This window comes from Pinus tabuliformis, chromosome 5_1, assembly GCF_031772625.1.
Source record: "Pinus tabuliformis cultivar Carrire ecotype Pingquan chromosome 5_1, CPIR1, whole genome shotgun sequence".
Lineage (NCBI taxonomy): Eukaryota > Viridiplantae > Streptophyta > Pinopsida > Pinales > Pinaceae > Pinus > Pinus tabuliformis.
The window spans coordinates 554679413-554696008 of record NC_142305.1 but is presented as its reverse complement, the minus strand read 5'-3'; the positions used below and the strand labels follow the sequence as shown (position 1 = coordinate 554696008).

At 38.8% G+C, this 16596-nt stretch overlaps 1 protein-coding gene across 15 annotated transcripts in view; it reads right to left on the bottom strand.

Annotated features, from left to right (window-relative positions):
- Nucleotides 1-16596, bottom strand: part of LOC149166013 (cysteine synthase-like) — a 284623-nt gene that overhangs the window by 121504 nt on the left and 146523 nt on the right. For all 15 annotated transcript variants that reach the window (XR_016260806.1, XR_016260807.1, XR_016260808.1 and 12 more), the window contains one exon: nt 14080-14160. Coding sequence is in view for 9 of the 15 variants with exons in the window: in XM_089432442.1 (XP_089288568.1) it covers nt 14080-14160 (81 nt within the window). In the remaining 6 variants the exon portion in view is untranslated. Of the gene's footprint in view, nt 1-14079; nt 14161-16596 lie in introns of those variants that run through there.

Here is a 16596-nt window from a genome sequence, read left to right as displayed (position 1 = left end):
TTTGCAGCAACCATTTTTGCCTTGAAAGGGCTAAAAAGGGGCGATTTGACAGTTTCAAGCATATCAGGTCGAGAGAAAGTGGCCCGATTCAATTGTTAAAGAGTATCAGTGAAGCGGCAAAGTGTATCAGGTCTGCAATACCAAAGCAAGTGAACATTAAAGGCCCCCAAGCAAAGTCAAAGAAAGCGATGAAGCCATTTAAAGGCTCTCAGATCACAGTAAATGCACATCAAAACCACTCAAGAGCAGGGGATCAAAGCCCAAAGCACAGTTATGGCCAAAAGAACAGCACAGAGCCATAAGGACAGATATCGACTCATTTTTGAGGCGGCTGCTCCAGCGCAGCACTTAGATATCTTCTTGCATTAATTCCACGACAAGATTAGATTAAAGAACTCACTTCCCTCAGATCTATTTAAGATCTTCTGTAATGGATATTTTTAGATATTTTCCCTATATAAACCACCCTAATTCATTGTTTAAAGGGTTGGTTGGTTGATAATCCTCATGTTGGACTCGCACTGTATGTTTTGAGAATTTCTATAATCAAAGACTGCTCAAAAGTTTGGAGGATGGACTGTCTGATGTGTTATTAATGGCTGAAGAGTGAAATATAGAATTCCTGCGCTGCTACATGGCCCAATAAGTGTTTCTTACCTATGTTTTAAATTCATATATGTTGATATCATACATATATCACCATCTAAGTTACAGAAAGAAAGATTAGCTTAGAATTTGCTTGGCTGCACTCTATGCTCAGTTTCTGTGACTTTTATATATTTTCTTCTGATTTAGGCATAAATATGAATTCCTCATGGCTCATATTTGCTCTATTTCACTCATGTACGAATGTTATTTAGGAATTCTTGACTGCTCCTAGATATAGTTCACTCACCTTCCCTCTGTTAAGCGGAATGAAAGATTCTTAGTTGCCTTTCACCCTTAGCCTTCATTTCATCCTTTTAATTTGAAAGATTGCTTCATGTGTAGCTATCATGCTCTATATTCCTCTTGTGACCAAGAAAACGCACCAGCAGCCCTACTCCACGAGTCCATGCCCAATGGTTTGAACCTCTCACACGATGCATGCCTCCCTACTTGAAAACATCAATCATCCCACCAAAACTTAAACAAAATCCAAAGAAGTCCATAACTAGCCTAAAATCAACCCAAAAACAAAGTTAAATCAGAAAGAGAGAGCCCTCTCTGATTGCAGGTAGGCTAGGACCTGCAGTCCAAAGATTGGTTTGTGGTTACCTCGGCCGTATCCCTTAAGGAGCCAAGGGACAACCTGAGTGATAACACATTTCCGATTGAGAGTTGACTATAATATTACTTGTTGAACTGTCTAAACAAGCAAAGAAAACCTTAAATTCTCTATTGTATAAAGGTATTGTGGAATTTTTGCTCTAACTCGTTTAACTTTAATTGTCAGTTTTGTGGTTGACTAATTATGGTTGCTTCATTGGTTATTGTATAAGCTAATCTTGTGTTCTAAGTGTTTATAGTAATCTTTGGATTGGTATCTACTTCTCTTGAAGCAACATTGAAGCAACATTGTTAACATTGTAGTCCATAGAAATCTTGCATCAATATTTGCATCCTAGAGTTAGATTTCGGCATTCCAACTAGCTTAGTTTGCATTCACCTATCTGGCTTTGTCTAATTTGGCATATTGTTATTTTGTGAGCACTCTATCTTTACTTGCAATTCTATATTACTGCTCTTGTATTGTCATTTAATTTCCTTGCTCATTGTCCATTGATATTGTTACATTTATTTGAGCATCTCTTTAAAAGCAAAGTACAAGTTTCTTTTATTCTTGCAAGGTAGATTTTCTGCTCATCTTTTAATATTGTGCCATTTCCTATACTAATACTTGTCTTGCAGCATTATTTATCTTGTGACTTGAAATATCTTGCAAGTGTTGAATCTCTTCTAAGCATTGTTATAAGGCACTGGTTTATCATTGTTAATCTAGTCATTGTCTTATTTATCTTATTGGGATTGTCCTGTTAAATATTTACATTGCTCTTTTAGTAATCAAGCTTGCTAAATAATTTTAATCAAGTTGCTTAGATAAATAATTGCCTTGCCCTTAGTCTCCTAGACTTGTTGTTGCAACAAGTTTTCCCTTTCTAACTATCCTTAGGGACTACCCCCCTTAGCTTATCTAGGAGAGAGCTTAAACGGAGTGAGTAGGGATTAGGTGACAACCCCTACTCTGAGGGTTGTGCCTTAAAGATTATACCTTGCGGGGTTAGAAATTTTTCCCGCACTTAGGTGTACATCGTAGGTGACAACAGCAAGCACTTCCTCTACTCAGCCACAACGAAAGTGCATATCTCATCTATCTCAGCGTGCAGCTGTTGCTCCTGCTAGTGCTACTACTTCTACAGTTGCAGTTAGAGATGGTGATGAGGAGGAGGAGGAGGAGGAGCCATGGGTTTCCCTGTCTAACTTTGATTCAGAATCTGAGCCAGATTATGTTGGATTCTCTAGCAATAGCCATTAGTACTGGTGACTAGTGATGTTTTACAGTTTACTTTTGTTGTAGAGGCCATTTAGAGCCTCCTTGGTTATGTGTTTTCGTTTTGATCTCTATATCATGTATGTATTGGACAGTGCACTGGGTGCCATTTTGATATAGTGGATATATTCATGAGCCTACTTTGATCATATGTTGTCTTCTCTCTATAGTCGGAGCTGACCCTCGGCCAGTTCTGAACTCGAGTCGGAGTTTTAAAATATTGGTCAAGAATATGGACACTACAAAAGAGATTGACCTAAAACCAAGAAGGACAATAACAAAAGAGGAAGATAAGAAGCCCATATCACCAAAGAAGTAGAGGAAGTTGAAAAGAAGAAGTCCAAGAAAGAGGAAGTAAGAGATCTCTATTACTGAGATAGTCTTCCTCACATAAGATCTTTTCAAGTTCCTAAGTCTTCTATTGAAAGATATGACTATTATGATTCACTAAGAAAATGATGGGATGCATCAAGGCATCATAAAATCATTAAAAGCAAGAGCTCATGACATCAACATAGAAAATGCATGAAAGATGGTCGAAGTATGGCAGTCAACTATGGAAGGATATAGCTCTTGGAAACCTCATTTGTAACATAGGTGGCACTTATGGAAGAGAAGGAAAAAGGTCATCTAGTACAAGGCTCATCATACATTTGTCAAAAGGAAACATCTGCTGGATGGGGATACTCTAGATCCTCAAGATTCTCTGATGGAATCTTCATTGAAAGGTTCACCGATCAAGAAAGGAAGCATTTCATCAAGAATTCCAAACTTGTGAAATTCATTGGATGATGGTATGATGACATAAAAGGTGAAGTAGATCAAGGAATTGAAGCTCTTTCAATCAAGGAAGTTGTTGCAGGAAGTCTAGATGACCCAAAGGAGAATGAAGTATGTATGCTTACATTCGATATTGTATAATCATCTCATATGGTTGCAAGCTAAGTTGCACAAAACGGGGAAACGGGTACGAGTTTCCGAAACGGGAAGCGATACGAAACGAGACCTCCCCAAATTTTGGAAACGGGGAAATGCAAATATATATATATATATATATATATATATATATATATTGAAAATATTTAAATATATATATATATATATATATTTTCAATATATATATATATATATATATATATATGTGCAATCATAAAGCATAAATGATACATTATAATTTATTACACTTAAACATTAAGATTTAATTTACATCACATTTACTCATGAATGATCACATAATGAAAATAAAAATATCGGAATATCCAAAAGCAACCTATATTATATATCCAAATCTCAAAATCAGCTTTTATTTATATTAATATATGCGGCTGCAAGTACAATAAAGACTATAAGGCTACAAGAGAGAGATCCAAATCAGGATTTTCTGCATCCACATCCCATTCTTTAGAAGGACCAATGTTGCATTGGGAGTCTCCTCCTACATAGTCGAACGACCTTAGTGCTCTTGTTTAAATACACGTTTCATACCCTAGTACCCTACATGATCTTGATTATTGGGAGTTTCCTTTGCATAGAGGGCTTGGTTCTCTTGATTAAATACAAGTTCCATACCCTAGTACATGATAAAATCCAATGGAAACATTGCAATCCCTCCAATCTTGAAATCCTGAAAAACAAATAAGTCTGCTGGATTTTGAGTGAGATCTAAAATTCTACTTTCTCCATATGAAATCCAATGAGGACGAAACCACTCTCAAACATCCTAAGTCATTTCATGGTAATGTTAAAAATTTAAGTAAAAGGATGAAAATGAAAAATAAAGGAGAATATCACTTTTACTTTAAGAATTTAACATTACCATAAACTGTATATCCCTCAAACTTTCTGATGAACTGCATATCAACACTAAGGAAAAAAATCACTTTTATAACTTTAGACACGCATCTAGAAGCAAGAAGAAGTCACTAACATACCCTAAAAGTAAATTAAAAAAAAAAAAAAACACAAGTTAATGAGGAAACGTGGGTCGTAGAGCCCTGAAACGCGTTTCCGGCCATACTGGCCACGTTTCCGTTTCTGGAAACGTGGCAGTACGGCCGGAAACGCGTTTCACGGCCGTACCAAACGCGTTTCCGCGTTTCGTACCCGTTTCCATAGGGAAACGGACCTCTACACCACGTTTCCTGCAACATAGGTTGCAAGTAACATTCGATATTGTAGAATCAAAAGGAAGGATTTCCTCCCTCAAAGGAATGTAGGAATGCATGGGTCACACATTCACTAGATGAAATCAACAAATATGTCCTCATATGAAGTATGAGGTGGTTGACTACAATTGAGAGGAATCAACAAATATGTCCTCAAATGAAGTATGAGGTGGTTGACTACAATTGAGGAACTCTGATTGGAAGCTCCTAGGAATGAAATGTGTGAAGAAAGGAAGGAAGAGATCATGGGATATGCAACCATGGAAGAAGGAAATCAACATCCAAAGACCAAGAAGGTTTGATTAGGATATCTCCATGAAGGATATAAAGACTCTTATGAGCCTGAAAAAGAAAGAGACCCTTGATAATATATATATTTTTGTGAGATGTGTCAATATGTATGCAGGATGTTGATGCAAACTAGAAGATGTCATGATGAAAGACCATCACAAAGGTAATTTTGATTTTAATGTTTATTCCTTTATTTTTTGAACAAATCTCTGGATGACCTTATGCAGGGTTGCCGAGGGAAGATCTATGGATATCTTCCACCACCGATGCCCATGTAGTAGGATGAAAGATCCTTAAGGAGACATGGCATAAAGGAAGGCTCGATATGAACTGATGGATCACTCTCCGATGATGACATGACTGACTCATGGATGAAACTGATGGATGGTATGTACCCTATGAAGAAGTCCCAAAACATGAAGACTCCTGAATAACGAAAAGAAGTTCATGACATCGTGAGGAGGAGTTCTTCAAGCAGTTGATTGTCCCATCATCTCCTCTTTAAGAGTTGTTGTAGGTCCCTAATTAAGAGGGAGCCTGGAAACAATTTTTCTTACCTAGAAGCAAAAATTCCTAAGCCAAGAGGGAGCTTAGGTCCATTCCTTTTGTAGGAATGGTCCATTCCTTCTGTAGGAATGAGTACATTCCTTTATTGGAATAGATATGTCCTCCCTAAATTAAGAGGGAGAGATAGGCACATCATTTTTGTCTTCACTTGGGAAGACAGAATGGAGGATTGGGTAAACATCTGGGATCCAATGCTCTTTCAAGATGTGTTAGGGCATCCAAGACAAGAGTAGTCGTAGAGGACCAATATTCTTTGAGGAATGGGAATCCAAGATAAGAATAGTCCTGGTGCAACACACTCTGAGAACCCGAGTGGAGTATGTTCCAAGAGACACAATGATGAGGGTGTCTATACATCATTTGGTCTCGCCAACATTGTGCTCTAATCTTATTGAGAGATAGAGTTGTTTGTCAAGGCCTTGCTATGTGACAATGTTGGTTGATATGATGCTAAACAAATGGGTTACCAATCTGATTCTTCTTATGAGAATTCTTTGAATTGAGAATGACCAAGTACCATTATGAATACCTCCCTAGCTAAGAGGGAGTGTTGAAAAGTGTAACTAGGTTCAATCTTCATAATGACATGTGTAATTGTGATTTTATGTAATTGATGTAAAGAAGAAAAATAAAATTATTATTGTAATGCTTGTCTCATGGGTTTCATGAGCAAGGAATTTTATTTTTAGTGATGGCTCCCATTGTGAGCCTTTAGGATTTGTCATCTAGTCATAAAATTCTATGTCATGTATGAAGGACCCTTCTTGGGCAAGTTACACATTTGTATGTCATTAAAAGAGTCAAAATACCCTCCCACACAAGCACGAGCATCTCCTAGCATGTTGGTTTCAAGATGGAATTAATAAACTCCTCCAACAAACATGTCAGCTCACCCTCTTCAAGTCAGCTAATTTGAGGGGGAAACCACTATAAATAGGCAACTCAGCCTTAGTTCAGAAGATATATTTTCGGACAAGTGTAAGACTGCAGTAAGAAGTGCGAAGGGGTCAAAGAAGAAGCCTCCCAACTAGCAAAGTAAGAAGAAGGAAGAGCAAAGTCCTTAGGGTTATTTTTGGGTCTGTTTTAAGGGCTGTAAACCTCCATACGTGCAAGGAAGAAAGAGGTTTGTTGCAGCAGTGGAAGCCGAGGAGAATTGCAGTCCTCCTAGGGAGCCGAAGTGGAAGAAGGGCTAGTCAAAAGAGAAGCCGAGACAAGCCAAGAGGATACTCTATCCTAAGCAAGGGTATCAAGGATATTTCTCTAGAAGAAGGTTCTGAATTAAGGTCAAGGATTGCAGACCTAATTCAAGAAGGCCAAAGGTCTAAAGCAGAAGGAAGCTGAGGTTGAAGAAGAAGCCGAGAAGGAGGAAGGAGCAGAAGGTTGACTATCGTTGACTAAGGATCTCAATGGAACTTGTGTCTTGGTCTTGGAGTGGAAAATAGGTCAAGGGTCTTGGTCTTGGTATTCGTCAATTGAAGTCTCTATAAGAAGAAGAATTTGTTCGGGTTTTCCTCTCAAGTGGGAGAGGTTTTGGCCCTCGCTGATAGCCTATATTCTGTGTCTCTTGTCTCTTTATGGTTTATGCATTGGTAGTTGTTTGATGAAGAAGAACACTAATAATCTAAGAAAGAGAAGATCCTAATCTAAGAAAGTAAAAAGCATTCACAAGCAGTTATCATAAGAAGAGAAATCACCTAATACTTGATGCCCTAGATTTCTCAACACTCAGGCCACTGAAAGTCACTTCCCACCATCTCATCCTATAGATCTTCTCATTCTGCTTCCAACGAGCTATTACACTAAGGTGTTCTGTCAAGTATTCCTCCTAGAATGTCACCTTGAGCGTAATTAATTGAGTTAGGCTCAATAATAACTTTGTTTTTCGAAAGTTATAAGAATGCAACTCAAAAGGTAAGTTGTGCAGATGATGGAATATGCTAAGCGAATGTTATCGGATCCCATAGAAACTCCTCAAAACCCCATAAAGCCCCTCTAAAAGCCCCTGGGCCCGCTGATAGAGGAAACTTGCTCCTGTGACCTAATTGTCTCCAACCTTGGAAGTCCATCCTAACCACACCATAAGGGAAACCAAAAAATGGAACATGACACTTTTTCAGGTCTACGAATTAATGTAGGTTAGTCCAGGTTCTGTGCAGAAGAATAAAGTAAAATAGCAGTTAGTAGAACTCAGCTGAATTGGTTTAATAGTGGATCTGGTTTATTTACACTTACAAACAGTATTGTATTGGTGTAATATTGACTGTGCGCATTCCTTGTTTATCAGACAGTCAGTCATATTTATTGTGGATTTAAGGAAAATCATATTGCTATTGATTGGATTATTCATGCATGTCCATTATTGCTATTGAATCTTTTGTATATTATATGAAGGAATGTCCATTGTTGTATGAATGAAAGAATTATGTTACTCTTCTGTTGAAAAACCCGAGCTTGAATAAGAAACCCTAGGGAAAAAAATTACCCTAGGACATTACGCATTGATAGATGAAAGTGTATTCTTGGAGATTCCGTGGCATGTACTTGTTGACGTTGCAATCAACACCCTCCAAAATTTTTCTCACACATGAATTTTGGAGCCTATTGAGAACCTTACAATTTGTCGCTCTACGGTTACTTCATGGTCGATCGATGTTTTGTAAAGTGTTTAATTCTTCTTCTCAAAGTTCTAACTGTCAAGTCAGTTTCTCACACACATGCTCAGTCTTCGATGAGTTCATGAGCACACTCCCTTTTTCTAGCTTGAATAAGCATAGCATCGTCCACCAAGACAGTACCTATGTGATGTTCAACTTATGTCGAAAGTCAGTGCGCACTTTCGTTGAAAATATCCCTCACTTTGATTGCGCTTGCACTTCGATTCTGATGAGTTTTCCCAACTATTTCTTTTGCGCACTGTCGCCTTCACAAGTGTCGCTTTTACGTTCACGATTGTCGCTTTTTCTCACTTTCACTTTAATAAGTGTCGTTTTCATGTTATCTTCACTCTAGTGTCGTTCACATTTTACAAGTGTCGTCTTCATGTTTTCCTCTTGTTGCATGTGTCACTTTTGTTGTTTTCACTCTTGCATGTGTCACACCTTTCCACATCACCAAAGTTAGTTTTGGTGCACTCTTCTGCATGAGATGGTCTTACATATCATTAGAATATGCGTTAGACACATTCCTATAGCTTAGCGCACCTTTTGGTCACAATCATCACTTCTATCGTAACTTGTGTTCTAAGTGTCGTAATGTGTCGTTTCAACTGTCGCACTTAGAAATAAGTGTCACTTTGTTGTCGTTTCGAGGTGTGATTGTTATCCATGAGTCTTGTGTATCCTTCTAGCTTGTATTTATGGTTTTATGTGTGTGATCCATGTTTGGGTCGTGTTCGGATGCATTTCTCTCTTTTACTCTATTGATCTCACACTTAGCCATTTTGGAGCACTTCATGGTCCTTCAGCGCAGTACAAGTTGTGAAGGCATTAGCCCTCTTACCAAGCGATGAACTTAACCTATTCATGGGCCTCAATGATGCAATCCCACTCACCAAGATTGGTGCACAAATTCCTCCTCAAGATCATCTCAAAACTTCTACACATTATGAACCTCCCAAGGCCAGTCACCTAATCCTTTTGCTTATACTAACTCACTATACTGAGTTTTGATCACCTCTGCCTTGCATGACACATAGAGCATTCCTAGCTAGTTGCATGGACCTCTTTCACCTTCTTGTAGAGGAAAAACATGCAATGCAAAGACCCTACTATCCTGCCAAAGCAATGAAAACTATCCTAGTCAAAGTGGCTTCCTTCCTATGGCTTCCCTCAGTTAAAAGCGCATTCCAGATGAACAAGCCCCCACTGTTAGGTTAAACTGCGCTAGCCTAAAAGGAAAAGCACATTCCAAATCAACAGTGACCCCTTGTTGAGTCAAATTGTGCCCTCCTTAAGGCCTCCTCTCCTTTAGAGCGCATAGCGCAGACATGAAGCCTGAAGCCTTCACCCTTCCCACTTCCCAATTCACTCTACACTCAAACCTCTTCCTTGAAAATTCTCCCTCAAGGCATGGTGCAATCTGAAGAGACAGTGAGCCTTTGACCATTCAAAATGCGCCCTCCTTAAGGTCTCCTCTCCTTTAGAGCGAATAGCGCAGTCATGAAGCCTGAAGGCTTCACCCTTCCCTCTTCCCAATGTGCTCTGTGCTCAAGCCTCTTCCTTGACAAGTCTCCCTCAGCGGCAAGTGCATGGTGCAGTGTAAAGAGACAGTGAGCCTTTGACCAGTCAAACTGCACTCTCCTTAAGGTCTCCTCTTTCTTCCTCAGCGCATAGCACAATCTTGAAGCATGAAGCCTTCATCCTTCCCTCTTCCACTCCCCCTTGCGCTGACACTTGCCTAAGCCTCGCTTATTCAGTGCTCAGCGCAGTAGGAAGGCTCAAGGAGGCCTCCTCTTAGCCCTTAACTAGTCGAACTGCACTTTCAAGTCTCCCTCTCTTTCCTTCTTGGCACTTGGCGCATCCTTAAGAACAAGCTCCTCACCTTCCTCCTTGAGCTTCCCCATTGTGTTGGACCAAGGAGGGCTCCTTTTCATAGTGCATGGCACAGTAACAATGAACAGTGAAGCCTTCCTAAGACACTATTGAGTTTAACTACGCCCTCCTAATCAAGCTTCCTCCCTTCAACCTTTCCACAGGGCTATCATAAGCAGTTCATTCCCTGGACTAGGTAGTGATAGAATAGATGATTTTAAGACTAATTTTGCTTTGTCATGAACAATTTTCATTGGCAGGAGTATCTTCCTAACATAATAAAGGTGATGCTCAAAGAAGATAGCAAGGAGAAAGCAAAAAGAAACATCTGCGAAGAAGAAGAACAAAGAGAACTATCATGAAGATATGAAGCAGATAGTGGACCAAGATAGAAAGAAGCCATCGCATGATGATTCAGGGGATTCCAACATTGATCCAAGACCCTTAAGGGGGTGAAGATAAGAAACAAAGTGGATCTTTCATGAAGATGAAGCATAGATCAGATCTTCCATCAAGAATGCAAGATGAAGCAGCAAGGAAGACAGCTCGACATTGCCACCTCATCGTGAAGTCCATGTCATCATTGTCAAGTCGTAACTTGTGCAAGTGTCATCATAATGGTCAATATGTGTCCATGTGTCATGCCACATCATCATGTGGAATGTAATGACATATTTGCAAGGAAAAGCACAAAATGTAATGTGTGGAAGTCCAATAGTCATATGTGGAATATGAAAAGTCACTTAGTCATATATGGACAAAATGTGTTTGGGGGAAGTCCAGAGGTCATTTAGAGAAGTACAAAAGTCATTTAGAAGTTCAAGAGTTGTTTAGAAGTCCAAAGGATACATTAGAATTCCAAGAGTTATGAGGGCAATTCAAGAATCCAGAGATGAAAGGTCATTCCTCTTGTTATAAAAGCAACCTCATAACTCAAGCAAAAGGCTTTTTGGAGACTTAAGCTTTGGAGAGCTAGTCTTGGCTTCTCTACTTGGCATAGGAGAGAAAACTATTATTTGCAGAAGCAAGAAGTGAATTAATGTTCCACTACTAAAACTAGTGCTTCATCATTATCATTGTGTACTTGGATCTTTCACCTAATTGAAACTCAATGACCCAACACATTTTCATGCATGTATCGCGAATGTTTTAGGGCGATTCTTGGGATGTTTACAGTATATGTTGTATTCATATGTACTGGAGAAATTGAACTATTTCGGTGGCTTTTGTACTCATCTTGTTGAAAGTGTGTTGTATTCGTTTTGACAATCGTTATGTGAACTATTTTGCTAACGAATCTTTTCATGGTCTCATGTGTCTCTCTTAGGTTAGTACTATTACTTCCTTCCAGAGACTCACTCTTGTCTCCCGCTTGAGAAGGTCTCCTTTTACACATTGCAATCAGTTTTTCACAATGTCGACTTGCTTGTTCAAGGTCTATGTACATAATCTCTTATGTTATCCGTTGAAACCAAGGCGAACCTTAGTGTTATGGTTGTTGGGTCAATACTCTGGATGGGGCTCCGACTCCAAATGATGTGAGGTCTAATTGGGACTTCACATCAAGGAGACCCCCTGTATGTTCGCAATATCCAGCACCGCCAACAGTACTTCATCTATTTCCAAGCAAGAACTCATGTCATCTTCATCAATGTTCTATTCCTGGGAGGAGGGTGTACCCTTTTGAGCTATCGTTGGCATACACATGGGCTAATTTCCCCTCCTAATATGGAGCAGTTCACTTGGAGGCTACTCTAAGCATGTTTCTTGCTTATTTTTTGGTCTCTTTTTCCTTTATCTCATGAACTCTACTTGAGGATTATTTTATTTTGCCTTCCACAATTAATAACTATTCTAATCACATAGATATTATATGCATCCTCACAAGCTCAATCCATAACAGCTGTAGAGGTAACAAGGGTTCATCAACCTTGCTTGAGTTCTCTAATTTTTCAGCCCAATGCTTTTTCGTTTAAGTGTGAGACAGCTTAGCATTCAATGAGTTAGTGGTCTCTCTCATCCTATTCATCTGATTCCATCCTTGGAATTGGTGAGAGACATTACTTTGGAAGTGATTTGACGTCCCCTAGAGTGCTTTAAAGTTGAACCTGATATCTCCACACTTGGTACTAGCAGCTTTGGAATAAATGTATCATCTGTTATGGCAGCTAAATTTCATTTATTGATGTCTTTGATTGCTTTTACTTGAACTTTTTGAATTTATTAGCATTGAGAATTACTGCACTTAATCAATTTTCTACTCCATTACCCACAGAATTCGAGGAACAACAGTCACAAATAAAATTTCAGAGTTGTATTTCACTGTTTTTTTATTAATTACACGCAAATATGCACTTTTCTGGCATGGAGTTGAGGTGTTTTATGCAGAATTACACGGAATCAGGCTTATTTCGCATATATGTGTGTAAATGTGCCTATTACATGCGATCAAGAATTGATTTAATGCAAATTTCAGGATTGATATTTAATTTACAGCAAGCTTTTTTATATTGTAAGTGATTTTTGGCAAGTAAAGTTCAATTTTTATCTTCAGATTGCATAGGGAATCTCCCCTGTGATTAGCACACACCAACCTGAAGTGCAAACGGAACATATTGAGGTCACAGTGTACCTTCCCTAATTAATTTTGGAGCGCTTCAAGTATCAAGCATTAACACCCCCTTCAATATTTATGCTTGAGAATTTGTTTTAAGCGCAGGGAGACTAAGCCCTTAACATGGATTGTTTTAGTTTAGGGTCTTACTAGGAGAGAGATGGACAATACATCAAATATAGACAATAGTTATAGAAGAAATATTTTACATGATAGAGCTAATGTTCCAAGTTATTTTAACATTTTAATTTGAAATCTTAATCTAACCCTTAATGTTCTAAGAAACGTTTCATTAAAATCAAAAGATCACAAAACATATTTCCAGGGATGATAAACGTATAGAGGAACTATGATTAATCGCTAAGTAACAGGGCACAGCCCCCAGGGGCACCGTGTCCATATCCCATGTGTTGGACACAGACACACTAAGACCAATGTTGCACAACTCGTACTCATATAAGACTCATTTGGCTATTGACTCGGTGACTAGAATAAGAATCGAGAATGACCCTTATAAGACTCATATAAGATTCGAAAAAATACAGAAATATAAAAATTAAAAATTAAAAAAAAAATCGAAAAATAAAATCAAAATTAAAATCAAAATGTGCCGCCAGGGATGGGTCTTATACAGGTCTGTACAAGTTTGATACGAGTCATACGTGAGTCAATGCAAGTCAATGCAGGTAAGGATCTTATGCACGAGTTCTATGAGAGTGACTCGTTTCGGCGCATGACTCGTCAAGGCCCACGAGTCTTGAAGGGTTTTTTAAGGGCCATGCTTCATTGTCTAGGACACATGTTTGGCGTGTGTCCTAAACATAGGACATGTACTGAACATGGTTCAGAGTCCAGACACGTGCCCCACCTTTTTTACTACAAAAACAGTTTTCACTGCTATTTTCTCACTTTCAGTTGTATGGAAAGAGCTCTTACAGTCACTCATCGTGCAGATTACATGTGAGATTGAAATTTCAAGGGATTCCAAGAGTTTTGTAAATGTTATAATTTCTTACAAAAATAGATCTTTATATCTATATTTCATTTTGTGCGTTTGTAATTTGTATATAATTATTTTGAAAATATATAATATATAAAATATGTCCTCCATGCCCTGTTTCCAGGGTTGGAATGCCCTGTATTGTACACTTGTATTTCTGTGTCCCGTGTCCTTGTGTCATGTGACTTAGATTAATTGTTTCGGCTAAATAAACACTATCAACAATAGCTAGCATAAGAGCTTCTTAAAAAATGGTTACTTACTAGCCCATGGACACCAGCTCAATTGGTGATCACCGTGTTATGAAGTATTATGTAAAGCATGAGATTGAAAGTTCAAATCCGACGTGGGTCAAACCAACAAAAAAGATAATGGTTACTTACGGCAATTAATTTCCCTGCATTTTCTTTCCTCTTTGCCACTTTGATAGCAGCAACTGCAGCAGCTCCTGATGATATTCCGACCTAGATAGACATGCAGAAAGATAGTTTGTTATCGCAAGTGAATTTGCTCTTAATTGCTTGCACTTTTAGTTTGTATAAGTATCATCATTTCTGAAAAGCTTAGGGAATCCATAAATGGAACATGCAGGAGATCAAAGGGAAAAATAATGTGTTTATGAACGTGTCCATATAGTGATAAAAGACTATAAGAAACACCTATTGTACATCATCTAAAAATAAACTTTTTCACTTTGTTACCTCTAAACAGCTTGCCTATCATGATTCATAAGCCATCATATTATTGTTTCATCCACTAAACCTTGGAATACTTAACCTTCAAAAGTCACATGAGATTATTTCTTTATTCCAGAATTTCTATTTCTTTAATGGCCTCAACTTTGTATTCATGTGTCGTTTCATATTACGATATTATATTCTTTTTTCACTTGGATTATTTCATTTGGCTTACAACTTACAAGTCTCCTTCATATACCATGGCCTTGGAGAAGCTTCTAGTTGGGTGACTTCTTGCACAACAACCCCCTTGTGCATTTGCATATTTTGAGCCCACTGATACCATTTTTGTCTTTGTACTCTCTCTTGTTACTTTTGATAGATGATATATTTCACCATAATGGGAAAAAAGAGAAGGTATGTGAGTTAGCAAAAATGCATATATATAAAAAGGCAATTACAAATGTGTGATCAACAATTTACTGCATTGTCTATGTAGTGGCATGTTCTACATGTGAGGGAAAGTCGCATGGCCAAATCCCACACCTCCATATGATACACTACCTCCTCTAGGCAATGCCATCCATTCATCACTAACCCTCTGTAACAAATACCTCAACATCAATATACACCCCACCATAAGACCATGACCACAAGACCATTTTTAATTCCTTGGAGCCCATCATTCTTCTCTAGAAAGGAAACCTCACATGCAACCACTAGGGTTTTGTTCCACCCATCCAATCCAGCTAAATTACTATGATCCCATGTATCACAAATTTCCAAGGCATAGTTCCCATTAAGGCGTTGCATAGTTTTTGATCTTTGCAATGGAATTATCAGAAAATGGGTAATTATGATTTCACCTCCCAATGATCCTCCATGCCCACAATGCATGCCAAACTCAACAATCACCTTATCATCTCTAAATTTATAGCAAAAGATGTGATGCATGTGAGAATAAAAATTTCCACATAGCCTGATAACACTCTTACCCACCATTTTGTGGGTGATATCCCTAGGAGAAAATATTTCTCCAAGATGGCCCTTAGTCAGCAACAAACAACCCCTTGCAGCCACAAACTAGCTCGTTGTGCCACTTCTCTGCCACCTGAACTAGCCATGTGGTCCCTCACCCATCTATCATGATCGTATGTTTGAAGATGGGCCTCCCAAACCTAAAGGTATGCCTTGACATTTGGCAATTGAGTATTGTAGTTTACTTGTCCTGGAGACTTTTGGGTGTGAATTAATGGGGGGATTTAGCACAAAGAGAGGGCTAGGTCTGTGCTCTTGTCCCCTAGACCTCTTTTGGATGTTAACCTTGGACCCTAGTCCCGTGCGAAACCTTTTACTAACCATTGGACTTTAGGGATGGTACTACATGGGAAACCCTGATTTTTGTTGTGTGGTCCCACTCCCTCATCCACATATATCACTCCCCTTCGACTCATTATAACCCCATTCATCATTTCTCCCACCTGGGTTCACATTCCTTCACTAGGTCCACATAGGGTTAGCCTTTCCCCTCCCCTTGCCCACACTTTGGGTCGGGCCTAGAATGATACCTCAGAGGTTGATGCAGGAAAAAAGAAAAGTAAAACCATAATTGGCCACATTCAATAGGAAAATGTACCACAAAATGCAAAATATGGTCGGGACAAACACATTTAGCACATGAGAAAAAGCCAATACATGAGCTCTACCCCATTATCATGGCCATCACCCTGGTTCCTATAGGCCCTAGATCAACCTCCTTTATCATTCAGGAACCCATGATTGTCCCAACCCCTAGTGGGCAATCAACCACCCCACCTTAAAGGGTGTATCCACTACTATACCTTACACATCATGCTCTTATCCCTTGAACCCGAGCACTTAATCAAAGAAAAATCATAAAAGGCAAAAAGCATATAAATAAGGGTGGAAAAATCAAGGTTGGGGTACCTCAGGTACCACGATTTCTCCTTCCTATACATTATATACCCAAGTGTGGGCTTCCCTTTTATTAGCTACCCTTGTACCCCAACATGTGGCCCAGGGCTACCCCTTTCATTCCCTATTCCATTCATCTCTTTATCACATGCCACCAACCTTTGAAGGATGTACCTTGGACATACTATCCCCTTTAAAGGTAGAAACCATCAAATAAGATACTTGGTTAACTCCATTTGAAGCTTGGAGACATTAGCACATACCAAAGCCCACTATGGAAGGGCATGC